The sequence below is a fragment of the Trichomycterus rosablanca genome, chromosome 7 (assembly GCF_030014385.1).
Source record: "Trichomycterus rosablanca isolate fTriRos1 chromosome 7, fTriRos1.hap1, whole genome shotgun sequence".
NCBI lineage: Eukaryota > Metazoa > Chordata > Actinopteri > Siluriformes > Trichomycteridae > Trichomycterus > Trichomycterus rosablanca.
In genome coordinates this window covers 37,134,361-37,159,310 of record NC_085994.1, presented here as the reverse complement: position 1 = coordinate 37,159,310, position 24,950 = coordinate 37,134,361, and the positions used below count along the sequence as shown (strand labels likewise).

The window sequence follows — 24,950 nt, the reverse complement described above, 5'->3', positions numbered from 1 at the left end:
GGCAAGATACAGTTGTGTTGGTACTTCTCACCAGGGCGCCGCCACACATGCTGGACACCATCTGAGCCAAACAAGTTTATCTTGGTCTTGTCAGACCACAGGGCATTCCAGTAATCCATGTTCTTGGACTGCTTGTCTTCAGCAAACTGTTTGTGAGCTTTCTTGTGCGTCAGCTTCCTTCTGGGATGACGACCATGCAGACCGAGTTGATGCAGTGTGCGGCGTATGGTCTGAGCACTGACAGGCTGACCTCCCACATCTTCAACCTCTGCAGCAATGCTGGCAGCACTCATGTGTCTATTTTTTGAAGCCAACCTCTGGATATGACGCCGAACACGTGGACTCGACTTCTTTGGTCGACCCTGGCGAAGCCTGTTCCGAGTGGAACCTGTCCTGGAAAACCGCTGTATGACCTTGGCCACCATGCTGTAGCTCAGTTTCAGGGTGTTAGCAATCTTCTTATAGCCCAGGCCATCTTTGTGGAGAGCAACAATTCTATTTCTCACATCCTCAGAGAGTTCTTTGCCATGAGGTGCCATGTTGAATATCCAGTGGCCCGTATGAGAGAATTGTACCCAAAACACCACATTTAACAGCCCTGCTCCCCATTTACACCTGGGACCTTGACACATGACACCAGGGATGGACAACGACACATTTGGGCACAATTTGGACATGTTCACTGTGGGGTGTACTCACTTATGTTGCCAGCTATTTAGACATTAATGGCTGTGTGTTGAATTATTTTCAGAAGACAGTAAATCTACACTGCTTTACAAGCTGTACACTGACTACTCTAAGTTATATCCAAGTTTCATGTCTATAGTGTTGTCCCATGAAAAGATATAATGAAATATTTGCAGAAATGTGAGGGGTGTACTCACTTTTGTGATACACTGTACATAGTATTAATGATACTGTAGTATCATTACTTCGTTACATTACACCACTGCCTGTTTTCAGTTTTTATGTAACTCACCTCTATTCAGTTCTAATAAAACACACCTGTTTAAAATTTTTGTAACTCACCTCTATTCGTAACCCACCTCTATTCAGTTCAGGTGTTGTTACATGTAAAGCAACAGCTTTATGGCTGTTGCTTTACCTAATATCCATAAATTCTAGGTTAACATTAATACTTTAATACTGTTTTTTACTAATTGACAAACATTTCTATTGTGCTCATTAAAACTAATTCTTTAGTAATGTACGTATTGTGGGGGTTTAGAAAACTACACAGAGATGAGATCTGACTTTACAAATCTTTTTGATTTAAGGGAATGCATGGTTTTTATTATTGTTTTGCGCATTACTAGTCTGTAAAGGGCAGTGCTGTCACCACAAGTAGTAAATCTGTTGAACTACTTAGAATTTACATGCATTAACAGTAAAAAGTTGATTTCAAATCAATGACGCATGCATTTGGAACACAAATATAATGTAAATTTTTAAACCCAATAAATTATTATGTTATACTTATAAGTAAATGCAATGTTCAGTGAGACAGCTGTGTAAGTCAGTGGTTTCTTTCAGGAAAACTGTTGCAGAATTATGCTATTTTTCAAAAGCATCTCGCTACCTTCAGCAAATTAACAAAAGTTAAATGATGGAACACAAGACTCCAGTAGGGAAACTGCACTTACCCTTGGCTGGCCACAATGTTAAGCTGTTAAAATTAAAAAGGTTTTGTCTTATTTCGCATGGTGCACTACATGTAAATGTGCACCATACACCTTACATCATAGGTAGAAAGCTAATTTGACAAGCCATTCAGTACAGTTAATGGTAAATTATGACAGAATTGTATATAATGTAACTGCAAGCATTCTAGCTGACTGCTTTTAAATGGCAAAAGGACATTGGAGGCATTTATAATATTTACATTTTTAATGAGTACAGACATGTAGAAATGTTTATAAACCTGTTTTATTGTTTTTTTTTCAGACATCAAAAATAATAAAAAAACACACTACACTAGTCACACTCATTATTATTGTACAAATTTAGACAAAACGAAGAAAACACTCCCGGTGTATACTGTTGCCTATCATAAATTTTACTCATACATCTTGTCAGTCGGCATATGTACTACAGTTAACTGCTGGTAATATGCCAAACATTTTATTTATCAAGCAATAAAAGTGTCCAGCCTATATTATTCAATGCCAGTATAATTAACAGCTGCATTCTTTCTCCATAACAATGGTACGTCATCATTAGAATTTTCCTATGACATTTGTAGATAGGCCTTGTCTGCATTTTTTAGAAATACTATTTAAAAATTAGAAAGGTTCGAATGGATACCCCACTAGTGTGGCAGTCTAGTAGAAATAGTGATTAAAACACATACAAATGCAGCATTGTGTAAAGCCCATTTGGGTGCAGTGCACAGAGCTGTGGTCACATTTGTGGCAGTGTTCAAACTGTGCTGTATTCAGTTCAGTGGCAGTGTGCAGACTGGTGTTGGAACATGCTTTAGTCTCTCAGCTTCTTCCCTAACCGTGTTTTTTCAAGATATGCACAGTCTCAGTGCAAGTTTAAGACAGGCTGGCATGACCAGAAAGTCCACTAGCTCTGAATTCAATCTAGAGTTAAACTCAGTTTAGTCAAAGGTCATGGAGTCAGAGTTCAATTGTTCCTTTATGACCCACAACAAGGTCATATGTGTCTTTGTTACCATCCATCATTTGGAAGTTGCTAGACTAGCTCGTCTAAGAGAGTGCCTATGCTGTGGTGACGCTCAGATGATCCAGACAGGGCTTTGTTACACATGGGGCACACACATCGTACCTCCAGCCACTTCACCACACACCTGAAAACACATACAGATCCCATTTAAATACAACTCACTATGATGCTCAGAGAGTTAAATCATCCACTGCAACTCTTATTTTTCATACAGCCTATAAGGCCTTTGGTATTTATACTTGTTAATTAGAGTAATAATTGTTGGCACAGGATATGGGTACCTGTCAAAGTATTAAAAACACTTGGTAATCTAGTTAAAAAAACAGTAATGGGCTTTCTTACTTCTTGTGGAACGCATGTTGGCATGGCAGGACACCCAGTTCATCCTTCACTTTAAAGTCCTCCAGACATACTGCACACGTCTGCTGTGGAGAAGACATGGAAAATGTAGACACCCCGATATAAAGGGATTGTTAAATAAATGTTTGGTTTTAGTATTGTAGTAGTTTGAGGTGTAACAGACACATTTGTAACTAAATTAATAAAAATTACACATTTTTTGATAATATAAAAAAAAGTGAAAGAAGCTATTTAATTTGCTCTGTATAAAGTACACGGGCAGGAAGATGCTGCATTTAAAACCAAAAACCCCAAAAGCTTAGAATTTTACAGCATCTCTGCTGTGTAGTTTAAGTGTTGTAGATGTGCATGTTTACCCCATGTAGATTGAGCTTCTTAGTGTCTCCTTTCAAGATGACCTGTAATTTAGTAAACACAGAAACATGTAAACTCTAATGTGAAGACAACAAAGCCATAACAATAGGATGACAATAATAATAATACCAGACAATGTTATTTTATATAGTCAGACATGGAACAGACAAACCTGGCTACATTTAAGGATAGACAAGTCTGTGTAATAGATCTTTAAAATAATAGATCTTTAAAATATATATTTTAACTTGATATTATTAAAAGAAAAATGCCAGAGAACCAATTACACTGCTGTGTCTGATTACTACATTAAAAGAACTCAACTCCATTCCCCAGCACTTATAATTATTAGACCCTCTAGTTAATGCTGTCACATTGATCTTTAGGAGTTAAATTCTTGCCATGAAACATGTAACTGGTCCAATTTTTAGTCATGAATGAGAGAAAATAATGCAATTTCTTAAATACTCTGGCATGAAACAGTTTATTTTAGTTTTAATTATAACCAAACATTAAGGTTTTACTTCACAACCAGACACCAACCAACAGTTTTACTGATGGGATTGTCATTTACCTAAACTGAGGTAAAAAAAAAAACAAAAAAAACCACACATCATTGATGGGCATATTTGAATATTTTTCAGTCAGATATTTAAGTGGTTATATTTTAGTAAGGTAGTTAAACATGCTTTTCTACTGATTGTGATGTATTGCTGTATTACTATACTATTTAATAAAGTATTAAATAAAAACTGTATTGTACTTGTTTGAAATGAGTGATATTAGTAACATACCATTAAAATAATAAAAAAAAAAACATTCTGTTATGAATAATGAAGCTGATATTGGTATTATTATTTTTATATTTAGAATGTAATAAGCATTTTGTTGCTAGTATATCCCATTTATTATCTTTTAGGCTGTTTTCTTACCTCTTTATAGCCAAACCGCTCACTTTGTGCTTGGTGCCTCAGTTTACTAATGGAAAAAAGAAAGTAGTAAAAATATATGGATTAATATATGGATAATATATGGATTTGGTGATGGAATAATGTTTGAAAAAATGTCTAAACTAAAGTTTAGTATGAGAACTGTGTGTTTGAAGCTTCACTTCAGTACAGTTGAGTCAGAATGTTAAGAAAAAGTGGTACCACAGTAAAGCCCTACAATGCATAAGCATAGATAATAACTTTTTTACAAGGGTGATGTGGTTGCTGAATAAGCTTGTTTCCTAAATAAATAAGGTATATTTTAGGTTCTCTTTGTGTAATATCTTTTGTTTAATGATCTGATATCATTTATTGTAACAAATATGCAATACTAGAAGCTAGATACTATAAGAATTTGATTAGCTGTCAGTAGCAATGATTTAAACTCCTTTAGATATCTAACAACATGACAACAGTATTACAGGGTTTAACTGCTTGCTGAGTGTATAACACATGCTGACACAAAAAACCAAAGTGACTTTTGACATGTTGCGCTAGACAGAAATCTATTTTTACACCGTACACTGAGATCTCAGAGGTGCCAGACAAGCAGAGAATACATCCACTGAACCTCATGCTTAGTAAAGTCCGCCAGTAAATCAATACAAGTGACTTTGCAAAAACCTAAATCATGACATGGATTTTAGTATTAACTTTTTATAAAATGTGGTCTGATTTTGCCAATTACATTTAACCGATAACTGGCCATCATAAGTTATAGATTGACCAAGAACCAGCAAGCATACAGCATCCTATACAATGTATAAAACACATCACAAAGTTTCAGATCAATGTCATTGTCATTAAATGCCACTATATCAAACATGACCTGCTTGTTAAGTTCACATGTATTTTATACAATATTGAGCTAAATGACAATACCCTTTAAATAACAACAGATCAAAATAGCATCTTGTGCTTTGAATGCATATGTGCTGATGTAAAAATGGCCTGTTGGCTACTAATGGGACTGCAGCAACTTCCTGTCCCTTAACACCTTATTTCCTGCCCAAGCTGGCTTTCACACCATTGTCTTATTTAGATACAGCTAACCTTTCATACAGTGTTTTGTTGTGTGTGTGTTTGTGTGTGTGTGTAGATTACCTTATAAAGTAGCAGCAGAAGATGAGGCTGAGCACAAAGACAAAGATGCCTGTGCCAAAGATGACCATGTAGATATTGAGTGGAAGGTCCTGGAAGGTGACGGGTGGCATGATGCAGTTCTTACTTGAGAAAATCAGTCCCAAACCACAGATGCACCCTACACAGGAAAAACCATTGTTAAATACACTGACTTTTATGTACCAGAAAAGTAAAAATGTTCTTTGGTAATTCAACAAGTACAAGTTCTAGTGCTACATGTTCCAGTTTCAGTGCCATAGGATTTATATTAGTGTTGAATAATTTAATTCTTATTCTAATTCTAATCTAATGAAACTTCCAGGTTTAGCTCAGCAGGTTTCTGTTACAGTGCCAGAGGTACTAGGTCCAAGTTTCAGTTTTGGTACAGTAGGTTCCGGTTTTACAAATAAAACTTACTAACAGTGCCAGTTCCAGTTCCAAAGTTTTCAGTTTTAATGCTGACGCTGACAGTTACAGTACTAATGGTTCCACATTCCTCATTAATAAAGTGAGGAAAAGGTGAAAAGGTGAGCCATTCCAACCCTGTTTGTAAAGTCTTCCTAAATTTCTGACCTCAACCCTATCATGAATATGTAGACTGTTCGAAAAGTTAAGTATGTGTCTAAAACCAACACATGTGGCTGAATTATCAACAACTCTGCCATTAATAATGTTCAAAGGTCCAACCAAAACTGTTCCGGGAGCTTGTTGATGTCTTTCAGAAGCAGCTGATTGAGGTAGATGTTCTGTTTGTATACTTTTATACATATAGCACTCTCTGAGATGTAAACCAAAATCTCATTGGTGGTGGGCTACCTTTATAGTTTGCTGAGCCACCTAATACACCTACTGGCAGTTTTGCTTTCCTTTAACCAAGAAGATGTCAATAAGTGTAAGTCCCTAATGCCTCATTATGAAAGGAATGCCACTGTGGGTCAGATGTGGGTCAAAAAGTGGATCGTCCTGGACACATCAGCACATCTGAAACAATTAGGTAGCTATCTAGCATTAATAATTTATTAAATAATTGACATGCAAGAAGTTTATTTAGGCTGCAGCAAGGTATTCCAATAAGAGAGTCTACAGTGAGAATAAAACAGATAGCACAACGTGACAATTCACCATTTGGGTTTATCCTCAAATGATCAGGCTGAACAGACGAGACTTCAATCTGTGTGCTCACATTGTGCAATAGCAGAAAAACCCCAAACTTCTCCTTCTGTCTGGATCCTGGCATGAAGCCTCACATCCTCCTACCGAAAACGCTCACACAAATCACTAACAGAGATGCACAATGAAAAATGCAAACCATCCATCCAGCAAACACTGCAACGTGAACACAATCCCACAGTACAGGAAAGTGACAACAATAAAGAATCTCGCATCAGACTGGAGTTACGTATAACAACATCTCACTGAGCCAGCCATCATCTCTAATGAGATTACCATCTGAGGAGAGCCATTACTAAAACTGGGTGTGTAGTGCTATGCCCACTGCTGTAGAACAGAAACAAAAGCTTTCAAATCATTTTCAAAGAAATCTGGATTGATGTTCGATTCTGTTCTCTTGGAGGTGTTTTTAATCCACTGGTGTACTTTTAGTGTTGAGCACCACTGTAAATCCTATTCTGCATAAGGGGAGACATCCTGAAGAGGGCATCACACACTTACACCTATGTGGTTCCTAAGGAAACCTATGCAGAAATGAAAGGACCATGCCAAACTCCTAACAGACAGTGACCAAAGGTGAGGTTAAAACTGCTGCACCCCATACTGCCAACATATATGTTAAGAAGTAATAAACTGCAGATTTAATCACAGACACTTTAGCTGATACAGTTCAGATGACATGCGCTAGTTTGTTCAAAGCAAATTCAATAACCTGCTAATTTTATTTCTGTTTCTGATTTCTCAATGTGCTTCTAGGCAGCACTTTAGTGCTTTCAAAAGACTTTCACAAGACAAAAATCACATCTATTATCACCTCATTTCAGCATTCATGACGTGCCTTGAGCTGAACACTCACTCAGGAAATCGATAACAGAGAAAGCAGATGTGAGGTTGATTTTACATTGTTTTTTTACACACATGCTGCATTACAACTGAGCTTCATTAACAAGGCCAGATATGACCTGTAACAAAAATGGAGATCTGGGGAAAGCCTATGCAAATGTTAGCTATGAACAGCAATGTAACTGATTGTGGCTACACCCAATGAAACACACCAAGGCACCAAGGCACATGGGAAGCCTTTCTGTTAATTAACAAATTAGCTGAATAAGAAGAATATTTCGTGAATAATTAGTGCAACATAAAAAATACTAAAAAACCTAAACATTACTGAAAGGACTCACGGAAAATGGTGTTATGATGGATTGCACACCCAACCTAAGTCGTTTCAAACAGACGTCAATTCCTTCACACTTTTTCTGTATATCTCCAAGTTTGATTAAGACATATTAAATACTCCGTAACATCTCAAAAAACTGGGCCTCAGCATTATGGTTGCAGAGGAGAAAGTCAGCAAGACCTCATTTGCAAGTAAAACACAATAGTTTTATAGCAGTTTTCAAAAACTGGACAAATTCAACAGGAGATTTAGTCAGGAGTATGTAGGATCACTTCACTTGATTCGGGTGAATCAATGATTTATCATTTATCAATTTATTTGTGATTTTGGATAATATGCTACTTTTTTATTTGCTTATGCTATGGTTTGATATGTGTCAGGCTGGTGTGGTGTGGCTAAAAATAAGTTTATTTTCTGTGGGACAATTTTGCTTAAGCGTTGTAATAATCTGGTCTTGGACGTCTTTGTATCGGTTTCATACCTGTTCCAGACATACTTCCTCAAAATGCCGCTTACTAGCCTTACTACAGCTTACTAGCCTGACTCCCAACCCATCTGCTAACCACCATTCAAATCATGAAAAAAATTTGATTTCTAACAGGAACCACCTGACATTACACAGTAAACGTCTTGTGCTTTGTTACACCAAGCTGTTTATAACAGGTTTTTAAAGAAATTGCTGTATAAAATGGCCAAACAAGCTGGAGAATGAAATGCTCAATGTAGGCAGGGTTTGTTGGTTAATCTGCTTTTTAGATAAACAGTACTTATATTTAATGTTATTGATAAATAAAGTGTAAAGAAGTGTAGAGAACGGTGAACCAGATTTAGCCAAGTTATAGGCCATTTAAAGCTGGTGGGTGCTTAACAGACACAACTGGCTGCATCTGAGGGAGGAAACTGGCTGATGGCCGGTGTAAAAAAATGCCCACTGGCTTGACACTTGTGCTAGACTGGGCTGCAGGGTGTTGTTCTACCTTGTCACCTGAGTGCACTGGGAAATTCAGCATTTCCAAAATAGAAGCAAACTAGGGGAGTAAAAAACACCACCATATAAAATTTTATTATTTTTTCCTTTTTTGTTTATTAAACAACACTAATGTACAAATGTAGCTGATGTACCGCTACTGCTTAGAAAACAACAACAGGAAAGGTTAAATAAATAAATTACCAGGATCATCATAATGTGTTTTCAAGTACTCCAAGACTGAAAAAGACCAGCATTGATGGACTTATTTTATTTCATTATGCCATTATTGACCCTCGTGGCTGTTGTATATTAAACTATTGTTGAATCTTGATTGTCTCTCCTAATGCTGGTCTTTAGCATAATGACTAAAGTGCTGCGTTTTTTATTCAGTGCTGGTTCTGCTGCCCTGCTGCCCTATATTACCAAGCATGCCGGCATGTTGCCAAGACAACGTAGAAGAGAAGAGACGGGTGCTTCCCGTTTCTTAGAATAGCCCTCAAATCAACACAGCATCAACAACAGCTAATCTTATTTAGCAAAGCAAACCAAAGAAAACCAATAATAAGCCACCATCTACCAATTGTACCAGAACCGGATTTATAAACAGAGCTGGAAAATGTTAGACAGCCTTTAAAAGAATGCAGAAAGAAACTCCTGAGCTGCTTTTTATTTCCCCAAGACTATACAAAAAGCATTGTAGACATTCTTTCTGATGATGGGCCCTTACATTTATAGAACCAAATCCATCTGGAAAATGTTGACAACTAAAAATCCAAAGACTTCTTTGTTAGAGCTGATGATTCAGTATGCTGCTATGCAGCTCTTCGATTCTCACTATCATCTCTCTTAAAAGAGCACAGGGAATGTTTTTTAAAATATTAAAATCCCACGAGTGCAAAGTAACTCTCCTCAGTACCTTTAATAAATATAAAATGACCTATAAATATGAAACAACAGACCTAAATATTGTATCTGATGCCATGAAATGTATGTTTATACTAAATGCTCCTAATAACAATTATTTATAGAATTATTATAGGAAATTCTGTAAAATAAAAAGTTCAAATGTTTGCATGAAATACAGTCTCATCAGAAAAATCAGCGTGAATTCTAGTTTCTGTTTTCCAAGCAGGGACTGTTTCTTTGATTTCTTTCTCATATCGTTTAGGGACTTTTTCTTTGCCACTGCCATTTCAGGTCTGTTCATTAGGTGTTTTGGACCCTGATCTCTGTAAAGCTCTGTACAGTTTGACTGTAAATAGCACTATATAAATACATTTAACATTATTTAACTTGCAATGGCTACCTGGGTATGATAGAGCAGCCAAACAATGCCCATCTGCTTTAAATAAAGTGGTTCAACAGTGGTTGGTTCAACAGTGGTTGGTGCAACTAACTAAGTGGTCTAATGCACTAGCCTCTAACTCTATGAATGCACTATATATGTACTCAATGAGACTTTACCTCTGGCAGGTAAAAAGAAGTGGCAGACAACAACACACAAAGGGGGCAGGGGTGGTGCAGGAAGCAATCAGTATTTGGAAACAATAAGATTGGGAGAAAAATTCTTCAAGGTACTCAGCCTCTTAAACATACCAGTACATATTTCTAATTGCCCATACAAGGGAGTAAGTGGGTAGGTGGGCAGGTTTATGCCCTGAGATGGATTGGTGCTTTCTAGCAGCCCTGACCATAATGATGTCTGGTCTCTAAAAACAAAAGAATATATGACTACTGAAGGTTGATGTCCACCAATTGCCTGTACAAACAGCAACAAAGCTGAACCAGGACAGGTTGAAAAGCTTGCATATGTCAAGCTTGCATATTTACAGCAAACTCAAAGAACAATTAATCCAGTTCACCAAGAATCAGATTATGTGGGCAGATTGAATCAGACAGACCCTTCAGATGAATTACATGAAGACTGACGCTCATTAGATCTCAGTGCAGATGCTTACCGTTACACCACTGGAACTGGTGCATCAATTCTCCTTTATGTTCTTGTTAGAAGATCCCTGTGTTTACAATGTCCTCATGCAACCAGACGATATTCACTGAGCGTCCAAATCCTGTGCAGTGACAAACCTATCACACCTACAACCAGTTTTTACACAGACGTGAATCCAGCGCAGAATTACGAGCAGATGCGTCTTTATTATTATGCAGAAGTTTGCGCTCGCAGCATCCATTCACATGTCCCTGATAACAACACAAAGACAATCCGACGTCCGTTTCAAACGATGTACTTGTAAATTCTCGTTGTTAATAAATCAGGAAATTCGTCTGATTTGATTAATCTAATTGCAGGTCTGAACATTAAACGCAATCAAAACACGCACGCATCGTTTTGAGAAGTAAACGGTGAGCAATTCATGAGTGAACCGTTTGTGTTTGAACGACTCTTCGAGCGACACATTCGTAGAGTCGATTCGCAAGGGACAATGCGCATGCGCGACAAATTGCTTATATTTCTCCTTAGTGTGGTGTTTTGAAGTGTATTGTATGGCCAAAAGTATGTGAACACCAGACAGTGAGCTTGCTGTACACTCCATTCCAAACCTGTGTGCATTATCATGAATACTGGAATTTATCTGATTATCTATAAAAAAAATAGCTATTTATGAGGATAGACCTGGCTCATAATCCACGTTTTAATTCATCCCAAAGGTGTTCACTGGGTTTAGGTCGGTCCTCTACATGCAGCTGGAGTTACAACACACCAAACTCGTCAATTCCTGTCTTTTGGACACTGCTTTGTGCACAAGGGCAGTCATGCTGGAATAGAAACAATACCTTCCCAGACTGTCTTAACAAATATAGAAGCATTAAATTCATGTTGTAGAATCAATTTAAACACGTAGGCAATTAGTATGAATAAAAACACACGGATTAGGAAAAATGTCCACATACATTTGGCTGTGTTCACAAAGTTAAATCAGTTCATCTGGACACAAGTTTGGTGTAGTTGTCCAGATGAACTGATTTAACTTTGTATTATTGTGCATGCATCAAGAGATTTGAATATGTTGTGTAACAAAAAGGTTTTGACACAATTTCTGATTGACTGTTATTTTTACAGGGTCCTGAACTAGCTTTAAGCCTGCGCTGTTCTCTTGGTGTACCCCACACATTTCTCTGTCCTTTTTCCACATCTCTGCTAACAATGGGCTTATATTGATTCCAAAAGATTAGCTGGGTCTGCTTTGTTTCTATATGTCGCTAAGCATGGTTGGGGGTTAACTGTATAATGCAGTACACCTGTCTAAAAACATCTACAAGGTATTTTTTCCCCCGGATTTTGTAACTCGTCGGTAGGCGATAAACACTTCATTTAACTCCAGTAGCAAGAAAAATGCTGCCCTCTTTTGGAGAGACCAGCAAATCTGAGTTCCTTCTCACTTTCAATAAAAAAGCAGCAATGCATTGTAATGTTCAAGTCAGACAAAGAGATGAACTGAAAAATTCCACATTTAACTTTGTTGGCCCTACAATGGACCCTTCTCAACCCTGACCAGGATAAAGCGACTGATAAAAATAAACTGAAATAATGTTCATGTTTGGCAATAGTGAGTATGCCAGTATTATTTATTACAAAAATAACTTGATATTTCCCAGGTAAGTGTCGGGCCAAGCTTGTCCACCTGGCCCACTGCCTTGTTTCAGGGTGGCACATGAACTACTGTGACACTGACCAAAATGAAGCTTTAAAAATAATAATATCCCCCCTCCAAGGTGCTACATTTATTTCTCATAAGTTGCCCAATTTGAAAAAGGTCTCTCCCCTTTTCATCCCTTATTGACTTGTAAGAGGGCACATACAGTGGGATTCGTGTTAGCAACCCTATTTTACTATAGACATGTTTCTGTTATTTTGTCCATTACCATTATGTACAAAAATACACAAAAATATAATTCACATTGATTCTGAAAGTCCCTGAGAAGTTTAAAATCTTAAAATCTGCTTAAACAAAAAAGGTTTGCTGTTTAGAAAAAGTAGACTTGCTCATATGCACTTATTTTTTCAGCATAAACAGGATTATAGTTGTATATAAGTGCTTTGCTCTCCTCCTCTGCATGACTGAAGTGGTGTGAGCTTCTCCTTGCTGAAAAAGAAAGGGAGAGAGAACATCAAAATTAGTAACTAATTACAACATTTTCAAAAAGTTTGGGACATTTTGTAGAATGCAATAAAATTGTTTTGAAACTTTATGTTAGAATTTTTTTCTGGCTTGATGATGAACCATTTTTACCATGTTACAAAAGCTTTTCAGCTGAGTGCTTGGGTGGCACAGTCGTCTAGGGTTTAAATCTCTACATGTACATAAACACACTCAAAAACATTATTGTCGTAAAATAAAAAGTTATTTACCTTCATTCACAAAAAACTCCGCCAGCAGTGATGACAAACGTACAGCATTTTTAGAATGAGGAAAACTGTAGTTAGGGTGCCACTGAAAACGGTTCACTTCTGGATGCCACTGAACCCCATAGAAGGGATCCTTCTTGCCTGTGGACCAATCAGAATTGAGGAAAACATTTTCTCATTTTCATAGTGATGATAATCTCATTGGTCATGTGATTATTAGTTGTAAACACCTACACTTAGAATGGAAGATATACATACACTGATAAGGGTTTCTTACCCTCCACTGTTGAAACAAAAACAGCTCCATTCTTCGCTGTGTTCAAAGACAGGACAGAAAAGAAGCTGCTCAGCTTTTTATTTTCCATGAACACCTGAAACATTTAGAAATATTATTAAAAGAAAAGTTCATTTAAAAATAAAATTTACATATTTTACTTAATTCAGGTGTAATTAAGTCAATTTAAGAAGAAAAGTTGTAATGCTGAATTATTTGCTACTCCATTGAACTATTACATTGAATTAATTAATGTTAATTAAATGAAAAACTAAATAAAGTTTTGACTAAAAGTATACATTTAAATGGTACAACGGCAAGACGTAGCACAATGTTGTTTGCGATTCGTACCTGCTTGGTCACTCCATAATGGTGAAAATTTCCAGTCAGTGCTTCTTCTGAAAGAGCTTTAAACAGATCAGGAGGGAAACTAGCAAAGATGCGGCTGTTCGAAGCCTCTGTTACACAGAAGAATTTAAGGCTTTAATAAATATATATAAATGATATTGAACTTTTGAATAATTTTCATATTAAAATACTTAATGCCATATTTTTATAGTTACAGCATCTACTACACTACATCTACTCTAGTGTCCACTGGTAACCCATTAGGATGGATTTCACTGAGGTGAGGTGATTACCTGAGGTGAGGTTCAGAGACAGTGCAATGTTCTCTGTGGTAGTATTGCTTAACAGGTTTTCCTCAGCCACCAGGACTGTGAGAAGCTGAAAGCCCAGACATGTTCCCCAGATGGGGAAGTAATCACCTAAATTGTTGGCCTGAGAAAAAATCAAAACAGGTTCCACAATTAAATTGAAACAGAACTGTTAAAAATTAAAGGAAGTGAGCAATGTATGTATTCTATTGGTGACATTTTCTGTTTCAGCAGCTCACATAGTAGAACATGTAGAAAGTAATAGTTAAACAAATTATGCAAACAGAGGATAAAAGTAGTTTTGTCTTCATGAGGAAGCTGTTATAAAAAAGCTTTGAGGTGCAAAATGGTTGGTTAAAGATGTAGGGAAGTAGATATGCATTATCAGCATGCATGGGCATTCCAACATTTCTGCACACTTTTACACTAAATAAAGGCATGTCGGTCATTTACCTTCAGAGCGAGTTGGAAATAAAGTCCAGCAGTGTGAGCAAATTCAGATGTTTCCAGGTTTGATGCCCCACCAATTAGAAGAAGTCTGTCAGAGAAAACAGAGTAATCTGGCATTTAGAAACTAAACTTTTTGACTGCTAATGTGTTTCATCACATACCACTGCTAGATGTTCAGGTTTTGACAGTAACATCAGATTAGTCAGACACACTGAATTATCATTAGAACATGTTTCTAGTAAACGTTCTACTTCATGTAATTAAAAAAAACAATTACTAATTTTTACAGCAAAGGTAAAACATATTTAAATCATTTTGTTTGTTGTTTAACATGCCTCTGCTAAAAACACTCAAAAAACTCATTATTTTATACTATGGATGTGTTAAAGCTGTGATAACTAACAAGAGCAATTCCATTTTTTAATGATCTTTATGCTTAAACATAGATAATAATTTGTTATAAATTATAGGTGCACAATTGAAAGATGTTTGTAAACGTGAAATGAATATAAGCACTATAAGTGGTTCAGTACTCATTTCACCTCATTGTACATTCTTTCAACCTTAATATAATTAAGTTGTGACCTACCCATTGACCGCGTTGAAGATTTTCTCATGATCTTCTATGGACTGATTCAATCTGGAACATAAGATGATTTACAGTCAAACAGTAAAATGTATAAACAAACAACTGTATTGATATTTAGGCTTGAAACCTTTTTTTGTGATTTTTATCATAATGTAACCGGTTCCAAAATGTATTAAAATCTATTTCTTCTTTTTAATGTCGCTCCTGGACCACTGCCTGCTAAACTTTTACTACTTACAGAGCACTTGCATTACCTCCTGAGCTTATTACTGTAACGTTAATTTACAACTATGATTAAGTCTTTAGGGTGTGTTTGGGAGTGAGGAACTCCAAATACCATTAGAGAAACCCTGATCTATACAGTGGAAACCTGAATGTGCAGGGTTAACTGTCCCTGTTCTACATGTGTAAACAACATGCTATGGTGCTGGTGTTCAGGTGATAAAGAATGTCCTGACTTACCTAATTGGTACCACTCTGGCCCCACCGGATTCAATGTACTTTACATAAGATGAAGGGATGTAGTATTTTCCATATGGCATCAATGCAGGATCTGTAACCTCCTGAGTTAAAATACCTGCGTAAACATAGTATAAGAATGAATTAACATTTTACAGGTAATAGTTTTTATAGAAGCATTACCTGAAATTTGTTAATTGTTGATTTTAATTAATAAACATTTGCAATGGCATTTTGTGCACAATAATACACAAGAGCTGGATTGGCTGCTTAAAATACTCATAGGTTTGAGTGAATGGGTAGGTATGCTGTCCAGCGATCGATGGGCAGTTCATCCATTCCTTCACTGTCTGTTTTACCACAGCTTTATCCTATTCAGGGTGTGGCATTGTGGCTCAGTGGGTAGCACTGTCGCCTCAAAGCAAAAAGGTCCTGGGTTCGATCCGCAGGTGAGGTTTGCATGTTCTCCCCATGTCTACATGGGTTTCCTCCAGGAGCTCCGGTTTCCTTCCACAGTCCAAAGTCAGGTTAATTTGAGATACAAAATTGTCCATGACTATGTTTGACATTAAACCTGTGAATTGATGAATCTTGTGTAACGAGTAACTACTTGCCCTGTCATGAATGTAAATAAAAGAGTGTAGAACATGATAAATATACCTAAATAAATCCTATTCAGGGTCGCGGTGCAAAAGTCGGCTGTGCAAGAGGTAGGAATCACCCTGGACAGGTCGCCAGTCCATCAAAGGGCAGATGAAGCAGTTAATGTATTAGATAAATGAAAAATATTGGTGTGCGTTTGGAACACAGACTTTTTACGCACGATCAAGGCACCTTAGTGGCCGGACAGTGACGGATCAGTAATACAGGAACAGACTCACCTATAACCGGCCGGTCATTCAGCTTCTCACCCAGAGGAATCAGTGCAGCAACAGCGCCGCTCACCCAGATCAACAGAACCGCGATACTGTGCAGCATTCCGGCCATAAAACAGCCTTAAACACCCCAAATAACAATCGATCACCGGTGGAGAACTCCACAATGAACCTCCACACCAGGCTGAAGCGTAAACACAGTATCGTTACACACATGAGGAAGTGGGAGGAGATTCAGAGGTTTGGAAAATCCGCTCTGAGACTCAAATCTCATGATAAAACCACCAAATTCCTACAGTGTGTTATGAGATCTCACATGTCAGGGAAATATGAACCAGGCTCCTGTTACGCAATGTTAAAGCTTACCTCTCTGCCTTGTTAGTTTTTATAAAAAACAAATTAAAAAAAAACAAGAAAGAGTGATAAAAAAAACACCACCCTAGCTTAAATATATAGAATGCCTTTATTTGTCATATATACATAAATCTTCGAATTCTTTCTTCGCATATCCCAGCTTGTTTGGTAGCTGGGGTAAGAGCGCAGGGTCAGCCATTGTACCTCACCCCTGGAGCAGAGAGGGTTACGGGCCTTGCTCAAAGGCCCAACAGTTGCTGCATGGCAGAGCTGGGATTCGAACCCTCAACCTTTCAACTAATAGTCCAAAGCTCTACCCACTAGGCTCCCACTGTCACTATTTCCCCACACTGCATCTTTTGCTAAGCCATATTTTGAGACATATATCAAACATACTGTCTGACTCTGATTATTATTACCAGGGGCGTAACTACGGGGGGTGGCAGGTGCACTGGGGCCCATGGCATGAACTCAACCACTCACCTCACTGCCCTCCCATTGGGTGCACTCGCCAGGTCGTTATTATTATATTACAATATTTTCGCTAAGTAAAATTAAAATAACTTATAATAATTTGTTGAGGGGGCCAAATTTTTTTTTGCACTGGGGCCCATGAGCTCCTAGTTACGCCACTAATTATTACATTGGTATCTTGTAACTCAGCGTCCCCTAAACTCAAAATATTTGAAACTCAATGCCCTTCGTCAAGAAATGTGTACCCTTAAACTCAACGTTTCCCTTAAACTCAAAGTGTTCAGTTTATTTTAAATTTTTTTTATTTCAAATTAACAATAAACAGCTGCTTTGTTCAGCGCTCTGCTTGAGTGGTGCAGAAATACATCATCAAAGTGTGAATATGAGACGAATCTGCATTTGTTTGGAATAACCGACAGATTCACTCTGAAAGCTCCACATGTATCTGTGTTTAGCTGGATTTTCCTCACTGTTTCACTTTTAAACTTGAGTTACAGCTCGGGCTTCTGAGAAATTGTAAGAATCAGCTTTTATCTCAGTGTTTTTTATATTATATTTGTGTTATTTTTAGTGTATACGTGTCAAAAACAACCTCATTATTGTACATAAGACTAAAATATATGCAAGTCCATTGGACCATGGAACGCATTAACAGGTTTCCCAAACATCCTTATGGGAAAAAAAAACCTTGAAACTCAACGCCTTTTAAACTCAACACCAGCCCCAGAACCAATTGACGTTGAGTTTCAAGGTGCGACTGTATTTCTATAATTTCATATTAATTATTATTATTTCTATCATTTGATATTAACTCACTTTTAAAATGGACTACAGAACAGGTGGCTGTTTTTGATGTTTCCTACATTGCCCAGAATGCACTAGCATTTACGTCATGCCCCTCGGCTGCCCTCATTGGCTGATGTTTTTTAGGAGCGCAAGATGTGACAGTCATTTCTGCTGCATCCTCTGTGCTGTGCGTTTGGTTCTGACTTTTAAAAGTTTATCAGTTTATTATAGAGTTTAGGGAAAAGCTGGAATGAGCGGTAATTGTAATTAGAATAAGATTTTAATGCATAAAAGCAGAGACATGGTGGATAAAGTGAACGGAGTGGAGTTCTCAGAGAGAAGGAGCTCAGTGAAGGGTAATACATTTTATTGTCTAATAATGTTTGTGTTTTTATCCATGTGACAAAAAGTTATAAAACGTTATAATTTATGTATATTGGTTTAATTACCCTTAATCAACTAAGGTTTGGTTGTTTATATTTTGCTTTGCTGTCGATAAAATAATAGTAGCAGGTAAACATTCAAGTTAAATCATTCAATTTCGTCTTTAAACAGATGATTAATGTTCTGTTACTTATATTAATCATCCAAGTTTCTCTGAATTATGTGAAATAAAAGATATATTAGATATATTATATTATATATTATAACGTATATAGTATATATATATATATATATAACTATATAGTAACTAATAAGTTGTTTTGGAGAAATGTGGGACAGATGTCTTTAACCGAGCAGGTCAACAACAGGCCAGTTTTTCTTGGCTGATTTTATTTGGCTCTGTGCTGTTAAAGCAGGTCGTAAACAGTGAACTATTGAACTTGGCCAAAACTTGCAACCCCCACAGCACACATCACACATTGACCAGGACTGAGGAATGTGCTCAAAACATCCTACATACCTCGTCCAAAAATGTTGTGAAAGTAATTACTAAAATCATTCATTAATAATGTAATTCCTGGCAGGTAATTTGTGTTTTAGGGTCTCCGTACCCTTTGTGACCCCAATCAGATTAACACAGTGACAGAAACACTGGATACAAGGACATCATAGTCACACAATTTAATGCAACCAATATATTACACCCACCTGTACAGTAATGAATACAATTTGAATACAAACACATTTGAGCATTAAGGGCCATGCTCCAGGGTCCATTAGCGGCAATTTGGTGGTGGATGGGCTTGAACTATTGACCTTCTGATTATTGGTCCAGTAACTTAACCTCTGAGCTATTATTTACATTTACATTTTCTGCATTTAGCAGACGCCTTTATCCAAAGCGACTTACATTACAGTTACAGGATACAGTCTGAGCAATTGAGGGTTAAGGACCCAACAGCAGCAACCTGGCTGTGCTTGCAGCGTTATGAACGATCTCACTATGACCGACTCTTGCACTTGGTTTCTAGGCAACAAGTATTGTTTTCCTGGGTGCAAGAGTGGAAGTGAAAAGGGCAAGGGTTAATCACATTAAGGGCACTTTAAAGGTCCCTTTAGTTCACCATGAAACACCATCAGCATGTCAATCGCTGTCCAACATAAAACCCTGATCAATATGATGGATGAAATGCTTTTTACAAATTACCCCTACAAATCCTGCTCAGCAGGAGCCACTTCTGGTTATTTATTGTAAATCAGACTGCCAGTATGAGACACAGGTAGGGATGGACATGAACATGGCCATTATATAAAAGTCATTGTTTTTACTGTGATACTGAAACCAAACCATATAACAATATATACTGATCTGATGTTGACATTAACAACGTCGGTCAGGACGTGGCAAAACTATTACACCAGTGGAGTAATGGTGACATCTGTTGCTGCTATGTCGATGTCGCTCAATATCTCACGTGCTCCCATCACTAAAAAAACTATGCACAAGTTTCAGTGGGTGTAAAAATGCCCCAGAGAATTGTACAGGCATCATCTTGCTTAAAAGAAGGTACAATGCGTTTAAATTGCGTTTAAATGCCTTACATTTTCTTCTTCAAACATACTTCTTGTTATCCTGGCCAATTACCAGATCTTGATTACATATTTTTACATTTTAAATGTTAAAAGTTTAAAATGTTGCAAGCATCTGGGTAGCTAGTTGAGACAGTGGGAGACAGTACAGCTTAGCTAAATGTGACCGGTTATATTGTGATGTCATAATGTTTTTGTTGGTAAAAAGATGTCTGCTGTAATGAATCTGGACCACAACAGCTGAATGGAAGGCTGTGCTGTGTCTATTATCAGTGATCTGTGATCACTGGCACAGATAAGGTAGATTAGGGCTATAAAATAGGGCTGTTTGATCTTGAGGTGGTTGATCGGTGGAACCAGACCTTTTACGTGTTAATCAGTCAGTTTTATTCAGAATTTTGATTTTGGTACCATATTAAGAGTGGTAAAAGTGAATATTAAAAGTATATGAATCACATTATCAGCTAAAATCAAAAACTGCTACACAGGACGTTCTCGCATCTGCACATTTTAAAAAGCTGTCCATATTATTCTGTGACATACATTCATTGATTATATTCTAAGCTACACCTAACATACTGGTGGATTTTGTGGGAATACTGTTGATATGCATACTTTTCATGCCACTATATATCATTTATCAGATACGATAGTCAGTATTTGTATACCCACAAGTTTATATGTATGGTAGCTTAGAAAGTAGTTAAAAGAATGTATGTACCAGATAGGTGTGCCTAATAAAATGCATGGAATAAAATATATAATAACCCCTGAAATCTGTTTTGCCTTTATAACAGGACTCTGTGTTGAGCTGATTGATGTAGACGAGCATGATGGAATCGGTGAGTCTGATGTTCCATTTTTGTACCTGTTTAACAAAAACAAACTACTAGCAGCTGATGTTTTTAGAAAGCAATATTGGCTGGAGTTATTGTACACACTCGGTTTGGTGCTTGTTTAATTCTGTGCCTAAGGTTTTTTTCTTTACTTTTATTGCCTTCTTTGCATGTTTTGTGGTTGAGGAAATAAAAAGGTTAAAAACCACTGCTTCACATAATTGGAAATATTTCTTTGTGATGTCTACTGAAATCAGTTTGTCTGCAGGATCATTCAGGCTAAAATAAGATTTACTCTTGTCTGAACCAAAACCACAATGGCTTAAAAAAATTAAAACATAAATAATAAATCAAATATAGAATTTGTTTTTGTCATTGACGTTGTTGAACCAAAGTGCTGAAATGAACAGTGTACTGTACTTATTTGCTTAGATTTCTTGCAGATCACACAATGTTTAATAGAGCACAAGCATAATTAGTTGACTTTGGACCGCTGGTAGTCAATCCTGTAGTGAATCTGCATCCACTGGAGGGAGCACTTAGATTTCTGCTCTTGATACACATGACTTTACTCAGATGAGAGGCTTTTGCTTGATTTTTTTCTTATTGTTCTATGAGTTGTGTGCACATGCATTTGCAAACATGTAAATTTGATCTTGTTACACAATGAAAGTTTAGGGGAAAGAGGTATTACTTTTTTAGCTTCTGCTTTTAGACATTTTACTATTTTCCATAAATGCAGTTGAACAACAAATGCAATATTACCATGGTATCAGTAATGTTGTGTCCACCGATACTACATTCTCACTACTAGATATTACAACTTCTTTATTCCAGTAATGCTTTTGGTTTGGTTGCTTACATTCTGTTGTCCTTTATTATTACTTGTATAATTATTTCTTGACTTTGTGTCTTTATTATTATTTTAAAAATATTAATGCATTAACATTACACTGAGCTACCACTGTTCATGTGATTCCAATATCAAAATGCTGACCAATAACCTAACACTGGCCTGAGACTGATTTATGCAAACCTTCACAGAACTGATCGTGTGATTTAAGTAATCAATACCTAAATCATTCACTGCATTAAAGACAAATAAAGGAAATAAATCCTGGTTGAGATGTGCCCAGACTTTTTACTGGTACTGTACATACAGTATTTTGCTGTAAAGTATGTTGAGAAACAGAGCGTCCTTCCTCAGATGTAAATGCAAGGCTATCTTAAAGACATAAATGCATGAACAAAGGTGGACCAGTTGGATAAATGTGCTTTCACAGACCTGTTTGTCTAGTATGTGAATATCTGAGATGATAAAGTGGTAGCTTATAAGAGTAATTAGTATGTTGGTTTAATGTTCTACAGATGTGCATAAAATGTGCTGAAAGAGCCGAAATGAATGAGTACTTGAATTATAGAGAAGGAATTCCAGATCCTCTTTTGATAATGTTTCTTATTTAGTACGTCATGTTTAAAGCCTCAACAAAACAAGTCTTGGTGTTTTTACCTCACACTGCATGTAAATATTCTACTGTACTTAATTATATATAATCGTGGTTTTCACACTTCTGGATCCAAATATCATTTCTTTCTTTTATTTGCATAATGCTTTTTTTAGACTTGAAATTGTAAGTGCATCTTGTAATAGATTAGTGATTTTGGTTGAACTTTATTACATACTTGCCCTCCGTGTAACCTCTGACGCACAGTGGGATGTACAGATGTGGGAATGTTCAGGACAAAGTTCAGCTCAAGTTCATCTAGCTCTCTTACTCATTCACTTCCAATTCAGTTTCATTTTCAAGGTGCTTGACCGGTACCACAAAGGTACATTTGTGCTGCTTCAGGTTATAATGTATTCCACTGTTAGAATAATAGAAATATGAGAAGTTAAATTATATACTAATAAATAGAATATTAATATTTAAGAGTAAATACATACACTAACATGGTTTATGGAAAATCTTGAAAAATAGAATGTGGCTTTATCATTCAATCCTTCTTCAAAACTGAAATTTAAGGGCTTGTGCCGATTTGTCTGTCATCAGGTTTACACGCCTTCAATCATTGTTTTATAATTTCTTGCTCTGAACACTAACACAATGTGTTTAAGCTAATTCTAGTTCTAGCTCAGTGTTTGTGTTGTTGATGTTTTGTGTGTGTTTCAGTTTGTGTTTGGAAACAGGACACACAGACCTTTGGGTCGCAGTGCCAGGTGTGGGCAGTAATATACTGAGGGGTCAGGGTGAGTTCAGCTGATCGTGACCCCGGCATGACTGGCTTGTGTAAACCTGTGGGAAGCTGCGACGATCAGGGGAAAGGGGCAAGAGGGACCTGTTAAACCGGTGGGCAGTGAAAGCCTCTATTGTTGCTGCCAGCCGTAATTGATTTATGAGCTAGAACATGATTGGGTTGTAAATGTGATAGTTAAGAGGCTGCTTTTGCTCCTAGGATTCCTTAGTGTCCTGTGAAATGAAGCCATGTGGTTCAGGGTCTCAGTGTGTATACGCGTGTTATCACTGTTTATGATGTAGGGAGCGCCCTGCTTTATTGATCGGTCTGTATGTCTTCAGTTAAAACGATGCCTCCTTCAGTGAATAAACTTTAACACTGTTTGTGTCTGACCATAATCCACAAATCTGGCACGGATTTGTACCTCTGACAGGTTCGCACAGGGTCGGGCCAATGTCAATATTTTACTACTGATACTGATTAGTATTTTAAGGAGCTAAAAAGACAGATAACCAATATTATCATTATCACTGATGTCATGAAAAAGGTCAAAAAAGTAAACACCAGTAGTTAAGATAAAACGGTCTGCACTGAAATTATCATCAGTATGCAAAACTGGCATGAGCAGCAGAAACACAGTTTATTGTAAATACAACATGAAAGTAAAATCTGAAACTACAAAGATAAACGACCAAGAGTGTTACTCTGGTTTAAATATTAATCCCCGTCTCGGCTGAGGGTTCGTGAGCGGGTCAGACATGCTGTCACATGATTTGTGGGTACTGAAACTTACAGACAAACTGAGTAGGGCTGAAATCACACAAAACAAAAATAAATGCAGTTTTTCTGCTTCTCGATTTTTCTGATAGCTGAAGTGCTCACGAGAATTTAATATCAGCTGATTTTACTGGCCGATCAGATCATAAATCTGTTTTACAGCAGTGATAATGGAACAGGTACAGATTGGATGTTTGCTGCTGATTGAACTCTTATGTATGATGTTACTGTAGTGAAAACAAATTGAGTAATTATAGCTAAAAATAAACCCTTCTGTCCACTTGTGTCTGATTTAAGCTGGGTTTTTTCAGTGTGCTCCTGCTTTATACACACACTCACACACACACACAACCTCATCCTACTGTTGCCATGTGTACCAACAATAATACCTGATATATCAGTAATTATAATCATAATAATCAGACTTTGTGCAGTATTTAAGATTTCCAGATTTGTTTATGATTAGTAATTTTGTTTAGAATTCTTTATCTTAAAATCCTTAGATTTTTTTATTTGTTTTAATGTGAAAATGTGTCTGGAAAAGTAAAAAAATTGGCTCTCTTTGGGTTAGGGTTGCCAGATTCCAGAAATAGAAACTGTGACGATTTTTTGGATGCTTTAGTCACCTTTAAATTCCAAACCTCAGCATAATCTAGTTGTTTCGAATGTTTAGCGGGTCCCTGTTTAAAACTTATTTTCTTCTGATTTTATTTTAAAATTTGCTTTCCGGATTTGATTTTTAAAAAATGTGTTATATATTTTGTTATATATATATTTTTCAGATTTGTTTCTTGATTTAATTGTTTTTACACTTGTAATCAGATTTTCTCCCTTCGTTTTCTTTGTTTATTTGTCAGTTGCTAATTCTAAAAATTAACAAACATATTATTTATACAATTCAAAAGTTGTTATTCTTTTTTTACTGTAACTCAGTAAGTCACTCTTTTTCAGACTTTAATGGAGGTAAATAAAGCCCCTGTTGTTTACATTGAAAGGACCTCATAAACCTTTG

At 36.7% G+C, this 24,950-nt stretch overlaps 2 protein-coding genes across 2 annotated transcripts; both read right to left on the bottom strand.

Moving 5' to 3' along the window:
• Positions 1–1,927: 1,927 nt before the first annotated feature.
• Positions 1,928–10,816, bottom strand: rnf122 (ring finger protein 122). Its single transcript, XM_062998674.1, has 6 exons — positions 10,792–10,816; positions 5,496–5,652; positions 4,335–4,380; positions 3,405–3,446; positions 3,031–3,113; positions 1,928–2,812 (listed from the first exon to the last, which is right to left on the bottom strand). Exons 1-6 carry the CDS (start codon positions 10,814–10,816, stop codon positions 2,698–2,700), a joined length of 468 nt encoding a protein of 155 aa, XP_062854744.1. The 3' UTR covers positions 1,928–2,697.
• A 1,843-nt stretch (positions 10,817–12,659) lies between these two features.
• Positions 12,660–16,605, bottom strand: LOC134317931 (gamma-glutamyl hydrolase). The gene is made up of 9 exons (XM_062998673.1): positions 16,509–16,605; positions 15,631–15,745; positions 15,169–15,219; positions 14,583–14,667; positions 14,115–14,253; positions 13,825–13,931; positions 13,477–13,570; positions 13,203–13,340; positions 12,660–12,936 (listed from the first exon to the last, which is right to left on the bottom strand). Exons 1-9 carry the CDS (start codon positions 16,603–16,605, stop codon positions 12,818–12,820), a joined length of 945 nt encoding a protein of 314 aa, XP_062854743.1. The 3' UTR covers positions 12,660–12,817.
• Between the last annotated feature and the right edge of the window lie 8,345 nt (positions 16,606–24,950).